The sequence below is a fragment of the Pseudopipra pipra genome, chromosome 6, assembly GCF_036250125.1.
Source record: "Pseudopipra pipra isolate bDixPip1 chromosome 6, bDixPip1.hap1, whole genome shotgun sequence".
In the NCBI taxonomy this organism is placed as follows: Eukaryota; Metazoa; Chordata; class Aves; order Passeriformes; family Pipridae; genus Pseudopipra; species Pseudopipra pipra.
Window position 1 is genome coordinate 30,074,119 of NC_087554.1, and position 20,776 is coordinate 30,094,894.

Sequence of the window (20,776 nt, forward strand, 5' to 3'; positions counted from 1 at the left end):
TTGCCAAGCAACTGAAATGGAAACACACCAGTGCAGATAGACTTCTCCACCAAGTTTTCACACTCCTTTCCATAGAATTATTTAGGTTAAAAATGACCTTTAAGATCATCAAGTCCAACCACTTCTATGTATGGAGATCCCACAGCTGTTAAGAAAACCTCAATTTTTTAAACCAAATGAGCAAAAGCAAGTTCTTACTCTTTATTGCCTTCATTTTAAGAAACAGCAATAATGTGCTGCCTTTGGATATAACCACCCCCAAACACTTGGACATGGACCAAAATACAGTAAAGTTTTGCTTAAAAAGGTGAAAATATGCCTAAGTGCTAAACATTCTCTCTATGGCTTAATGATCTCCTAACTGTAAAGGCTGACTTGCACTGTCATTGCAGTAATTTTTCTCTTCTTACATCAACTATTCTGTATGCCATATGGATACAGGCAGCCTTTACTCTAGCATTGCATTCCAGATAGGATGAGTAGCCTTCCTCTGTGCCTTCTGGAAGGCATTAGTTCCCCCCACTTCCTTCTCACATCTCCCTTGCAGGTGCATCAACATGAAAAAAGCCACTCAAGCCCCAAGGACTTTGTGGTCCAATCTAGTCAGTGTGTTTGTTTGGCAGCACAATTCTTCACCCTGCAAGAAAGCCTATCCCATGCACAGACAGCTGGAAGTAACTCTGACCCCTGTGACACAATTCAAAGCCTCCTCTGTTTGGCTTTTTGATTCCTGATTGACACATTCACTGCCAGGCGGAGATAAATGCTGCTGGGAGGACAATGTTGATCTGCTCCAACTATTCTTGTGAAGGATTTTTTCAGAATAATAAACAAAAAACATTGGTGTGCTTAAGTGCCTGAATAGAACTGGAGGTAGACAGAGGGAGTGGAGTGCTTTACAGAGGCTGGCGAGTCGATTGAGGAGTTAATTGTTTGGGTGTACAATGAGTTTATTCTGCCCACAAACAAAGAGCTCCCTCTTCCTGGGCCTGGTCCTTCAAAAGAAAATGTGTCAAAAGGGCTCTGGAGCAGCACTCTGTTAACATAATGCTCTAGTCTCTGGGATTCAGCGGCTTTAAAAGTGTTGAATCTTAAGATTCAGATAGAATCTCCCTGAAATCCAAAGTCCTTACTTACTGTGTGAAGTTCTTAAGGTACTTCAGTAATTAGCCAAAACAAACCTGCCTTCTAACCTCTAATTCTTTGCAGCTTTTAAACAGCTTCTTTTGAAAAATAAAGACAAAGTAAGTTATTACCCTTCAGACATAATGCTGTAGACACCTTCCTCAACATGAGATCCAGTTTTATATTATTTCAATTACACATAATTTAAACGTGGTCCTGAATGTCTCATATTTGGAAAGATGCAGAATCCCAATCCACAGAGCTTGCACCATAATAGGTCAAACCAACACAATGTCCAAACACACCTCCTGCCTCTGGGAAAGTTTAGATCCAGATTCAGATTTGAACTTTGCAGGTTGAACCAAGCCCTATGGTAATTACCACTTAAAATACCTGACTCACTTCTGTAAGTTATGCAAACCTTTCTGGAGAAAAAGATCTTCCTAGTACTGCTGCATAGAAGACAAGGCAGTTGAAAACCGAGCCATTACAGCTTACCACTTCGATGGTAGCACTCTTAGGGACTTTGGTGTCAATGCAGAGATGCATATGTTACAGGAACAAGCAGCACCCATAAAGCTCAAAGAATTAAGCTGAGTTGTTTGTGAACTTTCTGGTGATGCAAATTTGCTTCACTACTTGTGAAAAGTTGTTGTTTTAACACACTCAGAAATGTAGCACTCCAAATAACATTTTTCCTCAGGTATATGGGCATGCTTCCAAGTGGAAGACAAAGTACCTTAAAATTATTAAAACCATTATTTTAGAGCACTCGCCTAATTCAAACTTGAGACTCACCCTTTGTTCTCCCCTTTTTCAAGCAAAGATCCCAACTATAGTACGATTGACTAATTTAAGAGGACAGCAGGGAGCCACAAGTTTGTGTGATCTCTCTTTTGTTCTAGTAAGTAATATATGAGGGATTCAAAACCTGTGAAATAAGATTTCTTGGTTTGCAGCCAGTTTTGCTCCAAATCGTAAACAGTAAACCACAGTCTTAACCAATTTTGCAGGCTTGGAGTTCTGGACAAGAAGCAGCAGTATCTCCACCTAGACTGAATACAGATTAATTCAGAACAAGGAACCTGCAGAGTCCTGTTGTTTGGAACTAGAATTCTCAGTTCATTTTTGGGCCAAATTCCAACACAGAGATGATCTCTATCAAAGCAATTTATACAAAAGACATGGGTTAGAGAAGCAGAGGATCAGATTTTAGTTTGTTTAATACAGCATTTTTGAGGTCAAATGCAAGGAAGCCTGAATGGAGAAGATCTGTCACTGTGCATAGGTTTACCTTATGCAGAGTTTTACAGTTTGCAGACTTCACAGCCAAATTCCTTCAAAAAGAGCAAAACAAGTCTCTTTGAAGATTTGGAAGTAATAAGAAAAATAAATGCCTAAGGCCAGATTTGAACCTTATCTGTTAAAAAGGTGAAGCAGTAATAAAGGTTAGGTTACCTTGAGACCATTTCCAGTCTAGAGTCACACAACAATATTTTTGATCAACATGGAATCACTATCAAGCTGTGAAGACAATGACCCCCCCACGTCCTCCCCCCATTTTCAGAGACTTGTTATTCTCACCCTCCCCCAGCACTCCCTGCAGCAATTTCATTGGTGAAGTCTCCAGGTTCTGCTTGGGTCATCTGGTAAGTTTTTCAGACAGGATCACAGCTTGCCTGTCGTAGCAGACCGATGTTTCACAGCTGCTAGCAATGTTCTCCATGGCTAAAGAGATGAATCTGTAACCCCCATAGAGTGTGGCTCTTCTCCTTATGTACCAGCCACAATTTCAGTGGCGTAAAAAGATCAGCTACAACAACACATGGGAAGGCTATTGGAATGCTACAAACTAAAGAACACATACAGTCTGCAGAAAGAGGCTCCTGAGGGGAGTAAAGAATATTTTTCATTCAGCTGTGTACTTAAGCTGTCCTTTGAAAGTCTAATGCCATCCCCCTACTGATACACATACCCAAGGAGAAATGGAAACACAGCTAAAAGAATCAGGGGGACTAGATGAGTTTTTGGACTGGCCACAACATGTAGCACCAAAAACTACCTGCTACCAAAAACCGTGACTACTTAATGCTTGCTGAAAAATTATGATATTTACAAGTTGACATTGGCAGCTGGCTGTAGAGATGGCACTCAGTTTCAAAACTGAGTCTCCAAGACTCATTTGGACCAGCAGACACCTTCACGGGTCAAATAGCATAGAAAAGCTTTGCTGTGGTAAATACAACCCAGAGAGTTGTAAATCCAGTACTGTCTTTTTTCTCTACAGAGAAGGATCAAGATAATGAAGACGAGAGGAAGAATTGGAATAACTTTATTTTTCAGGAAGATAAACAACCGAAAGGAAATAAAACAGCTGTAATAAGCAGTGAATACAGAAGAATTAGGCCCTGTATCTGTGTAACAAAAACTGTATCCAAATGCATATCAATATAGGCTACAAACAAATTATTTGTAAAAGATCATGCCAATCCATAGAAGAGATGTTGGGCCATCTTGTCCCAAGAGGGAGTACTGTCTGTAGTTAAAAAAAAAAAAAAAAAATGAGGAAAGGGAGGTGATTTAGAAGAGATATTGTGATACATGGCTGCTCCAGACAGTCCTGGTACTAAGCTTCACAGAGAAACTGGAGAGAAGAAGTAGAACACAGGAAAACAGAGCAGCAATATTATAAGGTAAATCACAATCCCCCTTTGGCAAGAGTCAGAGCATACACTATTAGGAATGTTTGTTCGTGTGTTTTGTTTTTTTTTTTCTTTTAATCTGAAGTAGAAACACCTCCAAAGTGTTAGCATTACTTACACTGCAGAGTGAGTGATGAAATCAAGGAATCAGCAATACCCAGCACTGAGAATGTTTAAAAACAGAATGATGGAGGAAAAGTACAGGAAGAGATGCTTACCTTTTTATGACTTCCTACTTGGTAGAAGAATACATTTTTATCTCACCCTGTAAACACTACAAGTATTATATATACTGCAGGATTTTAAGCTACAGTATCTTAATTTTGAACCATCTTCTGCTTGACTCACTGCCTTGAGTGATATTTGACATAAAACAGGGAGCAAAAAAGTTTCCGCACAAAGAAATATTTTGCTTAAGGCACCATATCTCATAGCAAGATTTTTAGCACTTGACATTGCCCCAAACTTGGAGAGAAGTCTGCAAAAAGCTCTACAGCACTGTCAACAGCTGCCTGATCACCCCTGGCAAAAGCAACAACCACCACATGATTGTTTAGTTTAGCTTCTCCGGTTTTATTCTACCTACAATATATCACATCTTTTTTCAGGACCCTCTGCTTTGATGTGAAGTATTCTCTGTTTCTGCACAGCCTCCCACCCAAGACACCCTCTCCTCAACTACCTCTCCTAAAAGGCTGCTCAGAGTCCACAATCAACTACCACCTTGTCACTTCTAGATTGTGTAAGAGCCCATATACCTGTGGAAAAGGGAGCACATCTAAAATGCCCACAAGGACATTGTGACTCTGATCTTAGACTGCTTTACTGAACAAGGGAAAAATATTAACTATTGTTATTCAAGCTTTATATAGTAATAACCACATCCCTAGCTGTAGGAACATTTTAGAAGTTACCTGAAAATATACAGTGATCTGGGGCAAGGGGCATGAACATATTATTAGAATATCAGTCTCTCTTCCATCTCTCCCCAATATCATGCACTCCCTTTCACTCCTTTCCTTCCAGCTCTGGTCTCTTGAAGGTAAAGACTCTATAAATTCCCCCACATCTTCAAGGCCTATAAGTGGGGGATGGAGACGGCAGCAAATTTCCTAGATCAATGGCCATTTGAAATTCAGACATATGGCTGAAGCCCTACAGCTGCATGTGTTAATTACCACACGTGTCCCCTGTAAAGCAGTCTGTTAGACACAAAAAGAAAACAGAAGAGGGGGAAAAAGCCTTTCTGAGGGATTAAGTAAATAGTCTAAATTTTTGACCCTGCTCTCCCAGACACATGCCTGTGTGTAAGAACATAAGCTGCCTTCCTTTCTTCCAACACCTGCATACTGAGGAAGCACCAGACCCCTTCCACCTCTAGCCATGTGCATTCAACATATTTCAAAGTGTACTTTCCCTCTTCTAGCTCCTCATTCCCAGCCTCTTCTCTTGCCGGCCCCTCTCCCTTAGAGGACTAACTCCTGGCTGACAACCAGACTAGCCTTGGGCTTACAATACGCCTTTTCATTTCCTTGCAGGCAAAGAGAATGGATACCTCGCTGCTGTATCTGTATTGCATGTGCGCAAATGAATTAAAATAGGGGGGAAAAACCCCTGCTTTTTCCACAGGTTCCCCCCCAACCCTGATCATTAAAGAGAAGAGGTTCAGAGCTTTAGTGAGCGAGCAGAACTTTGCTCTCTAACTGCATTGCCTGAGCTAGTTCACCTCAAGATCTGAATTCTGTCTAAAGGACAGTTTGTATTTGATTATGAAAGGAATAGTTTTCCTATATGAGGGAAGGAAAGGAGAACAGAAGGAAGCAGACAGACAGAGTAACTGAATCGTGCTGGAAGGATCTCCAAAGAATTCTAATATGCTTCAGAAGGAAGTATGTCAATAATGTACACAGGGTATAAGTGACAACACATTCTCAACATTATAATATTTTGAGATGAAGGTCATTACTCCAAGTTACAGACTGCCAGACATCTACAGATTGACTGTTCAAAATGAACCAGGCACAACTGAATTTAAGAACCATCATCATTTAAAGGCATATTTGTGAGCAGCTGAACAGTCAAGTCCTTACACAAATTGCTTTGCCAGAGCACCTAAAGGTCTCATCAGAAACTGAACACCAAGCTGAGCATAGTGACATGAAATAAGACATGGCCCAGAGAAATTCAATCTGTGAGGAAGACTTCTCCCATCCTTAGCATTTATCAAAGCATTTTGCAGTACATATCCCTTGCTGTCAACATAGAACAAAAACCTACACAGAGGGAAGCTATTATTCCAGCTAGATCTGTTCTGAGAAGCTTTAATTCCCCTAGGTGCTGTCTCAGGAACTTGAACAAACATTAGGGTTGCCTCTCCAGCTTCCTCCTACCTTATTTACAAGCACACATGGCCTGCATGCATTCAAGCTTTCCCATTAGAGTTTCATAGTTTATCTCTCTTACAGAGAAACTTTGAGGCTCATAGGGCAAAGGAGTTGAAAGGAAAGTACTTCCAGCCCCTCAACTAAACACCTGCACCATGACAAAACATTTCCTGGTGCATTACATTGATTTGAAAGAAAACACTAACATTCAGATGTCTAGGTTCTATACAGCATGGGAAAAATAATTTCAACAACTGTTAAAAAAAAAAAAAGGTGTTAAGGCCACATAGACATAAAGTATTCAAACAATAAAAACAGCTCACAGATCCCAAATCTATTCCATTTCTCTGCAAGCTGTAATTGATCAGACACCAGAAATCCATGTATAGCACATAAACAGTTAATAATACCTTAACAGATGTTGCTTAATCAATTGTTAGTCTACTTATTAGATCTACTCACCAGGCTGCCCAATACTATGACTTAATCATTTAAAAACCTTTACAGCTGTCCTTAAGACATTACAGACATGAGTCGTCTGTAGATTGCTATAATAACACTTGTAAACTACAATTTTATTAAGTCATATTATATAGACTAAGCTACCGATTGGAACTGTTGCTTTATAGATGAAAGCAGAATTCTTGCATTGTATCAAACAAAATATAGTTTAAAACAGAGTTTGCCTTCTGTTCACGCTTGCCAATGAAACTTTCTTCAGCCTCAAATTTGATACATGTGTTCTGAGGCCCACAAAGAAGTCTTGATGAAAACTAAACAATTTCAGACAAGTCAGTGATGTGGGGACACAAAAGGATTGTGTTTAGTTTTACTGTTTATGCAGCAAATTTGAGGTTGAATTTTTCTTCTGGACTTTAATATTTCAAAAATCTGTTTGCTTAGAACACTGTTCTACTCTGGAAAAGTGATCCAGTATACACAGCATTACAAAATTACATTCCTCTGTTCTCACAGAAATTGATCACAATTCCCAGTTAAAAGCTGGATTCTCTCTACCTTATAAAATCTGTAATATTGGCAGACTACGATCTGCCACACATGTGAAATGGACTTGCTTTCTATAGTTACATTTAACTGGAATTTAATAAACAATTTTGTAGATTATATACCATATAGAGATAGCAATGGGAACCAGAGAGAATTCTGAGTATCTACAAGCTGGCAAACCTACTGATTAAGTTAACAGAAACTTTTACAGAACTGTTTTTATAATAGAGAATCAAACTTCAAATCCACTGCTAAGTTTGCTTGGAAATACAAATAAGAGCTAACCAAAATCTTATGTGCTACAAATTCTATCCACAGAAATTTTTACTCAGAGCCCACTTGGGCTGCTACAGGACAGGTTTTGTTACACTAATCTCTCCCTGTAACTTCTCTAGTCACCTGAGTTTTTATTCCAGTTTCATAGTACACATTCAATTTCTCCCATAGATTATTTCCTAACCCCCTTAAATTTTAACAGTATACGCTGAGAAACTGTCACCATCAGTGTGTGGCAGGACAAAGCAAGCTTTTGCACATCTGAAGGACTTGGGGCACTCACGTAGCACACACAGAGCAAATCTGCTGCTTTCAGGAAGCAAACTTATTATATACGCATAGCATAGTGACTTTCCACACCGCTACACTATACACACAACTCTGTCCAAAAGCAAACTGTTTATGCACATTTTGAGTACACATGTATATTTTACCCATACAAGACCTGACCCATCAGCCCTAGTCTAGGAATATTACATGACAAAGTTAAACAGTTCAGAAAACAATATTCGCATGAAAATTCTCCTTCTCCTCCATTCATTAAGATAATATATAGTTTATTTAAAAACAAATATGTAACATAAGGGATCCAGAAGAATTGTTTGAGTTGCACTGCAGACTTGTTACCTGTTTATGTTCTGAAAAAAATCAATCATAAGATGGTGTTCACCTGCCAGAACCATCACTTCACTTCATACTGCCCCAGTAAACTTGTATTTCTTTCATCTTACTGATGAAGGCCACACTATATTTCTCTGTCTTTTCTGTATTCTCCACAAACTGCTAAAGACATCAGAGCATTTTCTAAGAATATATGAGGTCAGAGAGGTAGGAGCATTTGAAACTTGGTTTGTGTGATAGCACAGTTGCATTTCAGATTTGATCAGTATCAAGTCGAATCCAGAAAGATCTGGAGAAGGTAAAGACCAAAGTCCCAGTCTCAGGGTTTAGTCACATTTCAATATGATATTTTTGTCAAGATATTATCTGTCTTGTGTGAGACATGCTAACCACTGTGGAGGCAGTGTGCTCCCCTCCCCGCGAGTTGATGGCAGGTGAATTAGTGCCAGCTGCACTTGACTTCTTAACACCAGCAGATAAAGCCTCCAGGTCCCCAGGTACAAGCAGTTCCATTTGTTTACACTAGCACAAGCCATCCTTCACTTGGGTTTGCCTGAGGAAAGTGTTCACCCTTTACTGCTCAGCCTAATTATTGACTCAGACTAATGGCTCATTACTGATTCAGACTGCTCAGTCTATTGGCTGCACAACTAGGCCAATAACATTTTCTAAAGGTAAGACTCTTGAAAAACAGCAGGAAGAGAGCCACAGAATGGGCCAACTTGCCCACAGCTGCAGTCCAGAATTTCTCTGCCAAAAAAGCCTGCCTTGAAACTAATTTCTGACAGTCAAACCCATAAAAAGGAACCCAATTCTACGTGTTCAATTGGCCAGAATTTCAAGTTGCTCATCTTAGGTTTTTCAGACTGCTTCAGTTTTGAATCACAGAATAACCTGAGCTGGAAGGGACCCACAGGGGTCATCAAGTCCAGCTCTTAAGCAAATAGCCCATACTGTGATAGAACCTTGGCATTATTAGCACCATGCTCTAACCAACTGAGCTCATCTCAGGATAGGCTGCAAACATTGAGGAAAGATTTTTGCAGCTCCATACAAGAGTCTTGTCTACATGTAAGATAGTAACGGTACAACAAGTTCAAACTGGGCTTTGCTTTCTGTGGGTCCATCAGAGCTTACGTTTCACCAACTGTACAGGGAATTGCAGATGCTATTGCCAGCTTTTGCAATAGGAAAACAAGATAAGTCAAAACAGCCCTGGAACTTTATGCACTGCAAGAGACTTTATAAAGGAAAACGGGAATTCATACCACTCAAGACTCTTCATGACTGACACTGAAAGTTACTCCAGCCAAAATTTACCCTGTAGTTGCATCATCCTTAAATCCCAGATTATAGAACCAAGCCACCTTTCCCATTTCCTTCAATCGGTTGATTTAAAAATGGTATCAACACCTCTCATATAGTGTCCAGAAGAGTTAATCACTAACAAACCAGTATCCTCACTGGAATATATTTTTTCTTCCAGAAGGAAGACCAAGTGACTTTATCGAGATAAGCAATTGCATGGCTGTTTTTGACATCCCTCTGATTCCTGACCAGCCTACTTTTTAAAACCTTCTTGGTGACTGTAAGAGATACCACTCATGACTGCAATATGCTAAATCTGTAGCTTTGAGCTAAAGCCCTAGAACTCCTCAAATAAAATAAAGTCTTAAATTTTCTTCGTTTCACGTTTGTTTTTTTTGTTTCAAAAGGGTGGCACAATTTCCCTTTGGCTGGAAAGGAACATTCTGCATTCTTTAGGCAAGGAAAAAATCCAGTCACATTGGCTCCAAGGATGCCTTTCACTGCTTCTTAAAACATTAACAACATCCTAGTGGGAGAGACTGGGGAGATCCAGACCTCTAGAGGACAGCATGCATTTTCCAAGAGTCTCAGGCCTTTCAGTCTAAGCAGCAACTGGAGCAAATTAATGCAAGAAGCTCCTTATGAGAAAGGACTGTACAAAGAACAAGTTGGAATAAAAAAGAGCAACAGAAATCTGCAGGTTTTGGATATCCTAATCCCATACAAGAGTAATTGTATTCCCTGACAAAGGTCCTGGGAGCTTGTTCTTCGCTTGCAGGCTGCATTCAGCATAGGAAGAATGGTGGTAAGTGTCTGAGCTGCAAAGTCCACACAACAAGCATGTTCTCGAGAGCCTGGGTTTCAATTCCACATCATGCAAAACATGTCTCCATCTTCCCACGCCTGCTCTGCCTTGCAGCAACAGAGCACTTCTCAAAATAGAACAAATCAATATCTCCTATTTTAAAATTTTAACTTCGGCACAAATTGTATGAAAAATTGTATGAGTAAAATACATCTTGTATGAGTAAAATACATCTTGTATGAGTAACTGGCATTGCATCATACAGCAATAGCGATATCAATAACCAGAGCATGGAATTTAAAAAGTATCTCTTGCCAGCATGTTTGCTTGTTCTCTGCAGAAAGCTCCACAGAGCCACTTCTGGAACTACATGCCAAGCCACATGCCCATAGAGCAATTGAATTTTCTTTTCATCAGGAGTGAGAGAGCCTGTGAGTGGAATTGCATGCTATCTCACATCTCCTGGTACTCCAGAAATTACAGTTAAACAGGATGGAAAAGAGGCCAAAACATTTGGAGAAAGACTTATTACCAATAACCAGCCTTTTCCTCCTTCCAACATTAATTTCCCTCTTCTAAAGGAGTGCTAACAGGCTAGTAAAGTCTTCACTTATTACCCAAGAGCTTAAGCCCATCCATCTGCACTATTTCTAATGCAGAGCAGACTCTATCCAGAAAACTATTTTTGCCCTGAAGACTTGAAAGGCACCAGCATCACAAAGTTTATTAGCTCCATATTTTACATTTCTGTATGAATGAGACAAAAGAAATCACTTCTGAGAGTCTTAGCTATTACTTTTCCTCTTCAGAGTACTTATTCTGTGCCAGATAATGCTCTTTGACTAAGAGACCCTCATCCAGAAATGGAGAGAGGAGTCTACTGTGCAGTGGGAAAATTCCAAAAGCTCCCAAGTCAGCTGGTAGTTGCCCGAAGAGATATCAGAAGCTTCAAAGTTGTGCCTCTAAAACACAAAGGTCATCACTGACCCAGTTCCTGCTGGACCCCTCCTCATCCTGCCCTTTTTGTCATTTTGCCAAGGGTTATCTTTACCAAAAACTGTTTGAACACTCAGCTAGAACAGATGTGCATACTGGCTAGCCACCAGTCTTCAGAGAAGCTGGACCTGCAGCAACCACCTTGCTTCAAGGAAGCCAGGCTGTTCTTGGTTCTAACTTCTGTAGAACAGGACCTGATACTGGAATTTTAAATCAAAGTAACTTAAGTCAAGAAAAAGTGCTGACAAGAAAGCCAAATTCATTTTTAGATTAGTCATTCATCACTAGCTGAAAATGTAATGCTAAGTCCATCAAATTTTAAACCAAATTATTACAGCTTCTAAAAGCCCTCTTGATTTTAAAAGACCTGTTTAATAGCTGCTCATAAGTATTTTTCTAACATGATGAAAAAGGGCCAAACTTGCTTGTGTGGGGGCTTCCAACAGCCACGAATGAATTCAGAACTAGAGGGGACAGAAAATTTACATTATTGCTTGAAGCATGCTGGCCCAAGGGGAAGCATTTTCTGTTTGACTGCTACTGCATAGGGCATTTCTGCAGCCACATGACCAAGCATATCCTTGAAATAGGATGCTACATGCTGCACTAAGGAGAATCAATTTATATTACAAATTTTAGATCAATTTATACCATTTGCAGTTCTCTTTTTGCATGTTCCAAGCTCTAACTTAATAAAGGGAGTGATGAGGAAAAACAAGTTCAAATGTTTTCCCCTTTTGCTCCTGTTTCTTATGAAATCCAATCTCAGCTGCTTCCAAATCTAGAACAATAGACCAGGACTACTCAGGTAAAAACCCTACAAAGAGCCTCCACTCAAAAATAATGCAGATTTCAAGAGCTACTTGATTTGCTTATACTTCAGGCTAGTCTAGCAATGATTGCATTAGCAATCATTGGATTCGGGTGCCAATTATACATTAACATGTATCAAAAGCGAGAAAGAAACTTCAGCATTCAGTCTCAACTAAGTAGTTTCCCTTGCATCTTTCTTCTCCCTACCTTTTCCTAAACGACTATACACAAACAATAGACTGGAGAGCAGATATGCATCACTGCTCTGAACATAGCAAGCTAATCCCTCTTAAGTGTCTTCAGGACTGGACTGACATTCCCAGCATGGAAGATATTCCTTGAATTAAAGTATTGGCATTTTCCTAGGCTTGAAGTGTCAGGAAGAACAGGTTTAGAGAGTTAGCACTAAAAATCCTGCTTCAGTTATCAAAACAGGAACTTCTCCCAAGAAACAGCATTCATCCTCACCAGCAGGAGTGAGGATGCATTCAGCACTGTTTTCCTGTAGTAAGGAGACAAATTCAAAAGTTGACTCTGAATCAGGGGTAGAGGGAAGAAATGTTGGATATCAGGGTGGGGAGAAGGCCTAAAGACAAATTTCACTGCTCCTCAGTGAGTGTGTGTGTATGTGTGTATATATATATATATATATATATATATATATATACACACACACATACACATACATAGACACTTCAGTGGTCAACCCTCCCAAGACTATCAGAGTGAATGCAAACCAGAGGACACAGAGAAGAGCTAAAATACTCACAGGAAAAGAACAAGGAACTACCCAATGCCTTGCACAGGAAAAGCAAGGACTGAAGACAATAGCGAAGAAGGACCAATGCCTAATGCACAAGTGAGGTTTTCAAGCACAGCTAAGGTTTAATCCAGCGCTGCTCCAACTTGCCAGAGGGTTTTATGTGCTACTAGAAAAACTCCATTTTCCAATGCATACAGAGCCACAACCATAATATTGGCACTTGTGACTCCCAGAGTACCAGTCATATTGACAGCCTTCCTAATCTCTAGGGATTTTACTGAGAAATGCTCAGTATGTTACTTCAAAGTGAACAGAGGCTATTCTGGACCAGCCACCCACCCCTTGGGAAGCTCAGTTGTCTTGCACTACAACTCAGTTGGCAAGCACAGAGCAGAGCACATCCTTTTCTACTCTTCAGGGAGTAGAACAATCATTTAATTCCATTAATTCCTCCTGAAGAGGAGGTCTAATGGTACATATGTCTCCCATGCACAGACTGATTAGGAACCCAGGTTCTGAGATATTTTAAGGGATGTGGCTGGGCAGCTGCTATTACAAAACAAGTTGCTGAAGCACAGGACTTCACTCACCTTTCCTTCCTGAATTACCCTGGCTTGATGGTTTATCAGTTACAGAACCTAAAGGAGAGGGGAAAAAAAAAAAAAAAAGACATCCATTTAGATGCTGCATGATCACACAGAGCATGCAATGTCACATTGATACAGTCAATATCTCAACATATAAAGCATCTGTTTTACTTATCAACAGCTCCATTTAGGAGTCAGAAAGCCCGTGGCTTCAACCAATGCAAAAACCATACGTTTTATGCATTAAGATGTTGCGTTGGGCTGAGGGTAAATAAGAAATCTTTAGTAGCTGGATGCAGTGATCTGAAAGAGCTCAACAGAGCATTCTGCTAGTAAGAAACCTGAAATAAATTCAAAGGTAAGAAGGAAAGATCAGTAAGAATCACTTCTTTTATTTGCAAATGTCAGGAAGAACAAATCAAAAACAGATGGGGAGAATGTGCAGGGAATGCAAGTACAGTATTCTAAAGGAAAGGGATTAAGTGGGACAATTTGCAGAAAATGGATTTCAACCAACCCCTGAGCATCCCCAGCTGTTTTAAAGGGGACAGTGAATAAGATCCAGCATGTACTTGAATAGAACACATCTTGAGTTGTTTACTATAACTTAGGTCTTCACAGAAAATATATGATTCTATGTTTGTTTCTGCAGTCTGCTTCAGTGCTTCATCCCAGTTTTCTGCTAAAACTTGAACAGGTAATAAAAGCTTTTCAAACAAATTCATTATCAAAATGTATAAAAATCTATGACAAGATTATTTTTTTTAATAGCTTTATTCCCAGGAAACTGATTCTTCCACACACCATTATTAAACAGTTCTAGTGATTATTTAACCTTCGGGAAACATGGATCAAAAGTCACCTCTAAAGAAGACAGCTCTGACAGGCCCAAGAATCTGGTCAAGCCAAACTCCAAAGGTAAACTATTCCCCAGGCACTTTCACTTGCAGATCAGTTAATCACAGATCTACTGCTGAATTACACGTAGTAAGCACAAACACAATATTAGTCATCACAGGCCTAACATCTGTGTCCTACAATACAACATGACTTTACTTTCCCGTAACACAATTTTATAAACAGCACAAGGCTAAACAAACAGATCAGCAAAACTCTAAAACATGCCCTACCAAAATGATGTACTGAAAATGGTGTCAAAGTCATATTCTAAGGTTTAAGTCAAATTACTGTAGCATTTGACCTTACACTAAATTAGGATATTAATCTTCTTTTATTTTTACATGCCTGTGAAAAACCAAGCACTTCCTCAAGCACATGGACTCACTAGTTCTCAGACAGTTCTCCCACTCAACTCAAACCCTTATGCAAGTCACTTATATTTGCTTATTACCACAAAATACCTTCCAGCCAAGAGGACACTGAATAAGGGGAGAAAAATTAAAAAAACCCAAAGGTTTGACTGCTGTCATGCTCCCACCTAAAGAGCAAAAACTGCAAGGTGTGAGAGGAGAAATACATTAAAAATCCATGAGGTGCAGATTGCAAAGCATGGAGCCAGACACAGCAGCAGTGCCCACATGGCATCACTGAACATGTTAGAACACTCCTATGCTTACTGCCTTTTCTTTCTTCTCTTATTTTTTGGGGGGGTAGGGAGGGGGAAAGAGAGGGGAAGTGAGGAGGGAAGCCTAATTCTAGTGTTGCCCTCAAATTCTCCCAAACAGCACAGAACAGCTTCCCACCCTTGCCCATGTCTAGTTGGGTGTTGCCACAGCAGCACTGTTCACCACAGCTCACAAAGCTAGACTGTACACTACTGATCAGGGCCATATGAAAATCTAGGGACCAATCCCATTCCATTTGAGCCATGGGCTGCCCTAATGAATTTGGGGAGAAAAAAGAAAAACAGTATTACTCTGTTTTAAGGAAAATTATGGATTTGGTCTCAGTAAACCACAGCGTGACATTACTATGTCACCCTAAGTGCCCAGAAGCACATCACTTAATACACACATGAGTAACAGCCCGGGTCTGAACCTCCCTCTTGTGACCTGTGGTGCAAGCCCAGTGCTATCCACCCTCATGACACAAAGGCATTCTAAAGTAAGCAACATGATCAATAGACCCAAATTCATTAGAACAGCAGAACCTCAGAAACTACCAATTTCTCACAAAACCAAAGTAACTGAAATCACTCTGTACAAAAAATTACTCCATGTCCCCCAAAATACCATTTCTTTAAAATACAGCTCATGGAAAAAAGTTATCGCATCTGTTACGTGAATCTTTGGTTTTGGTGTACATGGCAACACTGACTCTTGTCTTGGTTACCACAGGTTGTTACCTCAGTAGTTTTTCTCACTGAGCCTTGAAGAAGTGTCTGTATGCTAACCACAGGTGGAGATGTCAGAGTCCTAACTGCAGCATTAAATGGGGTAAACTGGACAAGTCACCTGAAAAGACTTAGCTATCTCATCAGGATGCATTTACCTCAGCCCTCTTCAGTTACAGAATTAGCATTTGTTGAAGCCACTCCCACAGTACCTGAACATACAGGAGTTTTGTTCTGTACAGAAGAGCCGCTAATAGGCTTGCCATCAGGTGTCACACACCAGCAGTATCCAGTGTAGGTATGGCACTGCACCTGTTTAATAAAACAAAGAGCAGGCATTTCATTTCTCACTAGCACCAACCACTTTTTTTTTATAATTCAGCATCCCATTGGAAGTCCCAACCCAGATGCATCACAAACGTATCCTTCAGAGCAAGGAGGTCTCACAGAAGACTATATTTGATATTGTTATCTTTTCTCCCCTCACCTCCACCCCACCCCAAAGAAACGTTATTTCTCGTACTCCAACTCCTTTAGCTGAAATTCAGGCAGCAAAAGAAGTTACAAGTAGTCATCTGAGAGCACTTTAGTTGTGTCTCAGCTCATTCCATCCTCTGCTAAATTCCATTCACTGTTTACTATTACATAGTTGTCCACTGTATCTCAGCTGGGTTATGGAAAGGCCACCTGGTCCCAAATTCCATAGGCGTTGCTAGAGAGCAGCATCTGTGGGTATTTCAAGAGCATTTTGTTCAGCAAACATGGCTGAAAAAAATTCAATACTGACTTGTTATGTTAACAAACCTTCTCCAGATAGATTGAAGCCCTATTCTGTTACTACGTCAAACTACACCGTAGGAGCAAGATACAACATGCTTGGTCTTGATACATTGACAAGGTCTTAAGAATGTTTGATGAAGGTTCTAGTGAGTCAAAAGGTACACAATATAAGATTCATTTTGCTTAACTTTAAAGCTCTAGATATCTAGAGTTGCCCACTTCCTTCCTTTAACACAGATAGACACCAGAATTACTAGTTCAGACATGGAACCCCTGAAGTGAGAACAAATAACTTCTGATCTAGCAGACTGGTCTTAGTAACATCTATGTGGGTATTAGTTCAGCAGCACTGTAGTTTCATATAGTTTCATTTAGCTTAATAAATACAATAACAAACAACCTTTACCTTAGCTTTCAGAGTGGTCAGCATTTGGATGAAATTCAGGATGCCTTTGACATCCCTTGAGACAAAAGTAAATTATCATCATACAGGCATCTGTGTAAGTACTAACAGATTCCAAAATCCTTTCTAGCAAACACACTTTCAGCCTTGGCTGAGTGTGTACATCAGTACCTTCAAATGGTATAGAAATGCCTGTTACTTTAAAAGATAGAGAGGCTCCTTCAATACATTTCTGAAAAAAGCCATGAAATGAGACCGCTTCGGAAACAGCCTTTTATTTTACTTGTAAAATTAATTCTGTCCACTCTCTCTTTTTCCAAAGAAGTTCACTGAAGCCAATTTCCCATTCCAGTTCTCTTCACATAGAAGAGTGATGGGGTGTTTGTACAGTTCCCTTCATTAGGGATCCTTCAGAGCTAAATCAGTCATTCCCCCTTGCTGACAGCTGGCTTCAATGCCCTAAGGTAGCAAAGTTTGTTCAGAGACTTAATGACAGTTTTTTTAAAAGGCTTTGAATATCACATAAAACATGATCTAAGAGCAATTATAACACGGTACGTGGTATTTATCTTGGGTTTCACTAAAGCGCAAATCAATAATTTTACCTCAAGCATTCACTTTTAGCAGCCAAAATCAACAATAATCTCATGTACCCATGTTACTACACTATCACTACTATCTGCAGTTTCATCTTTATTCTCACAATATATCACAAAATTGATTGCAAATTACTCAAAAGTACTGTGACTATAATTAGCAATAATCAAGTTAGAAAGTATTTCTTATTGGTCAATCTTATCACTGAACATTCAAAAAAATGTGATGGAACTGCTTTGGCTTATGTTTGTATTTATCTTTGCTGATCGCATAGACAACATTGCATTCCCAATAGCACAAGAAGCTGCCTTTACATATGAGCATTAATTGTAAAAATCCTATCCCGGGATAAAGCTAAATTCCAGGATAGGGTCTTGAATTCTTAAGGCAAGATCACTCCATATTACATTATATAACAAAATCCAGTGTACCCAGTATTTAAAAAATTCAAGTATTAGTGACTAGATAGTCTTTCAACCAAGCCTTCAGAAAAATTACAGAGTACATGGCAGAGGAGTCAAAAAAACCGTATTGACATAAATTTAGGATAGATGCGCTAACTAAGAGTATGTTATGCAATGCATCTCAGTGCAGAGCTACCAATTACATACACTCATTTATGCAAGCCAAGCACATAACATCCATAAAAGTGAAGTAATTTTGTAAATAACTGGGCTTAGGAATGCTGGTCTTCCTTGGACTGGTATCCCATGACCCTTTCTCACCCATGCTGCCATTAAAACAAAAAAGGAAAAAAACATCTGAAATTGATAGCACTTTCACACCAACCACAAGCACATGTTCTACTGCAGTACCAAAGGACTTCCCTGCTACAGATAACAGCTGCAATTAAATCTTATCCTTATCCTAAAGGTCAGACAGCTACCCATGAAGAATGGACACTTCATAAACCTCAAAAATCACTGCAGTTGCTTTTTCTGAATGTCTTCATGTTGAGAGATGCTATCTTTTACCATAATACCTGACCAAGTCTCAGTATATTTAGGTGTTGTAACAGTGGCCTAAAGCCTAGGGTTTCAAGTTTAAAAGCTGGGGGGAAAGGTGTACTTTTCATCAGTTATATAGGACTGGTATGACATTGAAGAAATGTAAAGGCAATAGGTAATCCAGTACCGTTTCTAAACACTGTATTTAAACAAATTTTAAATGTCAACTATTTCAGAGCACCTATAGTAAGGAATCTTGAAAATGTGGGGTTTTACTTTAAATTTTCCCAATTATGTTAGGCTTGAGCTTTTGTTTCCAAAGAAAATTTAAATCTTCAACCCAAAATTCAACCTTATTCTAATCCCACTCCAACAGTAGTGGGATTAGAGATTTTTAAATAGTGTTATAACCAGAAGAATAACTATATAAGGATGACACATGTTTACTGCACAGATCAAATCTTCAGTTACTGAGTTAATTTTGACTATCAAAATACATGTTAGAGAAAAATGTGTTTGACTTTTTTGACTCTCAGTCTCCTAAAGCTAAGCATTGTGTCAGAGGTAATACAATCTTATATAATAAATACACTTGATTGTTAACCAAGCTGCAGGTATAGAATGCCCATTACTGCTGGAAAGGCACATGACAGAATTTGACGTCTCAAATTAGCATACACCTGTCCAACAGCTGAACATTAATTTACATAATAGGCAATCAGTCAAATAAAACTTGTCGATCATTTGAGGTCTTCAACAGATTCCCCATTAATCTCTACACTTTAAAAAAAATCTGATTGCAGTTTTAAGCACTGCAAGCAGCCAAATCCCTGATTGTACAGGAGGACACTGTTCCTATTTTTCATGGAGAGATATGACATTTCACCTGTGTCTCAACTGAAGGATGAAAAGCATGAGGGACAAACTCAAGAAAGATTGCTCTACCGCCACTGCCCAAATTAAAAGTGTAGCAGCAGCTCCTCTACTCTACCCTGCCATTACCATGTGTGAAATCAAACAGCAGCTAATATACTAGACATACAATTAAATACCTGTTCTCATCAAAATTCATTACAATATGAATGTACAGATGACAGATGAATTACAGGTGATTCTGCCTCTTAAGTTCCTAAGGGGAAAGAGGCCATTGTTTGGGTTTTTTCAGTACCTCACTGCATCAGAATCAGATTCCCAAGCAGATTTCCAAGACTTTAAACAAGTAAGCAGCAAGCAGCATCCCTTTACAGCTATTTGACAAAGGAGGATCAAGGGGTTGTTACTGAAAGATAAAATGGAAGTGAGAGAGAAATTGCACGCACATATATGACAGAGAACAGAGGCAAAGCAGCAATTCTGTGATGTCTGAAACCAGTTTCTAAAAAGTTACAGAAAGAAGTAATTTGCTGTGAGAGGCTTGAAAGCACCTTGGATAAGCACTGGGCTTAGCACAGGAACAGCAACACTCAGACTAGCCTCTCATTGCTGTTCAGATGAAAAGTTTAGTAACTGACTCCTATGCCATCACAGATCCAAACAAATATTTCCTGGCTCCTTCCATAACAGAAGGCAGAGAGGAGAAGGAAAGAAAAACATTACTCCTGCATTCAAAGCAATATTTCCATGAGAGAAGAAAAAACATATTCAGTTTTTTAATGGTACTGCTGAGGGTATGGGCAGGCAGCAGAGCTACTGCCTGCACTCACAACATGAGGCAAGGCTCCAAATCCTAACTGCTCCAAGGTGCTCCTTGTAAACACTGTAAAAACAGCTAAATAAATAGCTCCAAGCCAGCAGGTCATCTAGTCTGAACCCATGGAGCAGCAGCCAGTGTCACACAGCCATTCTTCAATCAAGCCTTTTCTTTGCTCAAGCTATGAGGCTCAGCTAGTAAGTCCTCTGAACCCAATTTAACACAACCAGCACACTGGCCCGACGACTGTTTATCTTAACTCTAAATAGTGATGCCTCTGTTCTGGTTTATGTATCTTGCTGTAATGCTTAGACCCTAGATCTGATTAAGAGTCCGCTGACTATTATCAGAAGCCTGCCTTACCTTTATAGACAACTTTTGGGAGCTATGAATCTGTCTGCATCTTATGTTTGAGCTTCTTTGCAACTGCAACCCTTTAAATAATTTTTGTCACTTTTTCTGATCTCTGCTCATATTTGATCCTTTACAAATGGTGCTGTGCAAATATTTCCACCAAGGCTTTATGCAGCACCTATCTCCCTCAAGTCTATGCACCATTCAAAAAATGCTTGCTCCACAGGAATTTCACTATTCGTATAATCAGGGACAGAAGTGATATGAAGCAAAAAAATCTTAGCCATAGTCAAGGGCATTCCCATCAGACACAATAACACATAT

General features: G+C 39.5%; 1 protein-coding gene across 11 annotated transcripts in view; it reads right to left on the minus strand.

Moving 5' to 3' along the window:
* Nucleotides 1-20,776, minus strand: part of SMOC1 (SPARC related modular calcium binding 1) — a 131,814-nt gene that overhangs the window by 54,788 nt on the left and 56,250 nt on the right. For all 11 annotated transcript variants that reach the window (XM_064658309.1, XM_064658301.1, XM_064658298.1 and 8 more), the window contains exons 4-5: nucleotides 15,894-15,993; nucleotides 13,392-13,439 (exon numbers count right to left, since the gene is read on the minus strand). In XM_064658309.1, the coding sequence (XP_064514379.1) occupies nucleotides 13,392-13,439; nucleotides 15,894-15,993 (148 nt within the window). The remainder of the gene's footprint in view (nucleotides 1-13,391; nucleotides 13,440-15,893; nucleotides 15,994-20,776) is intronic.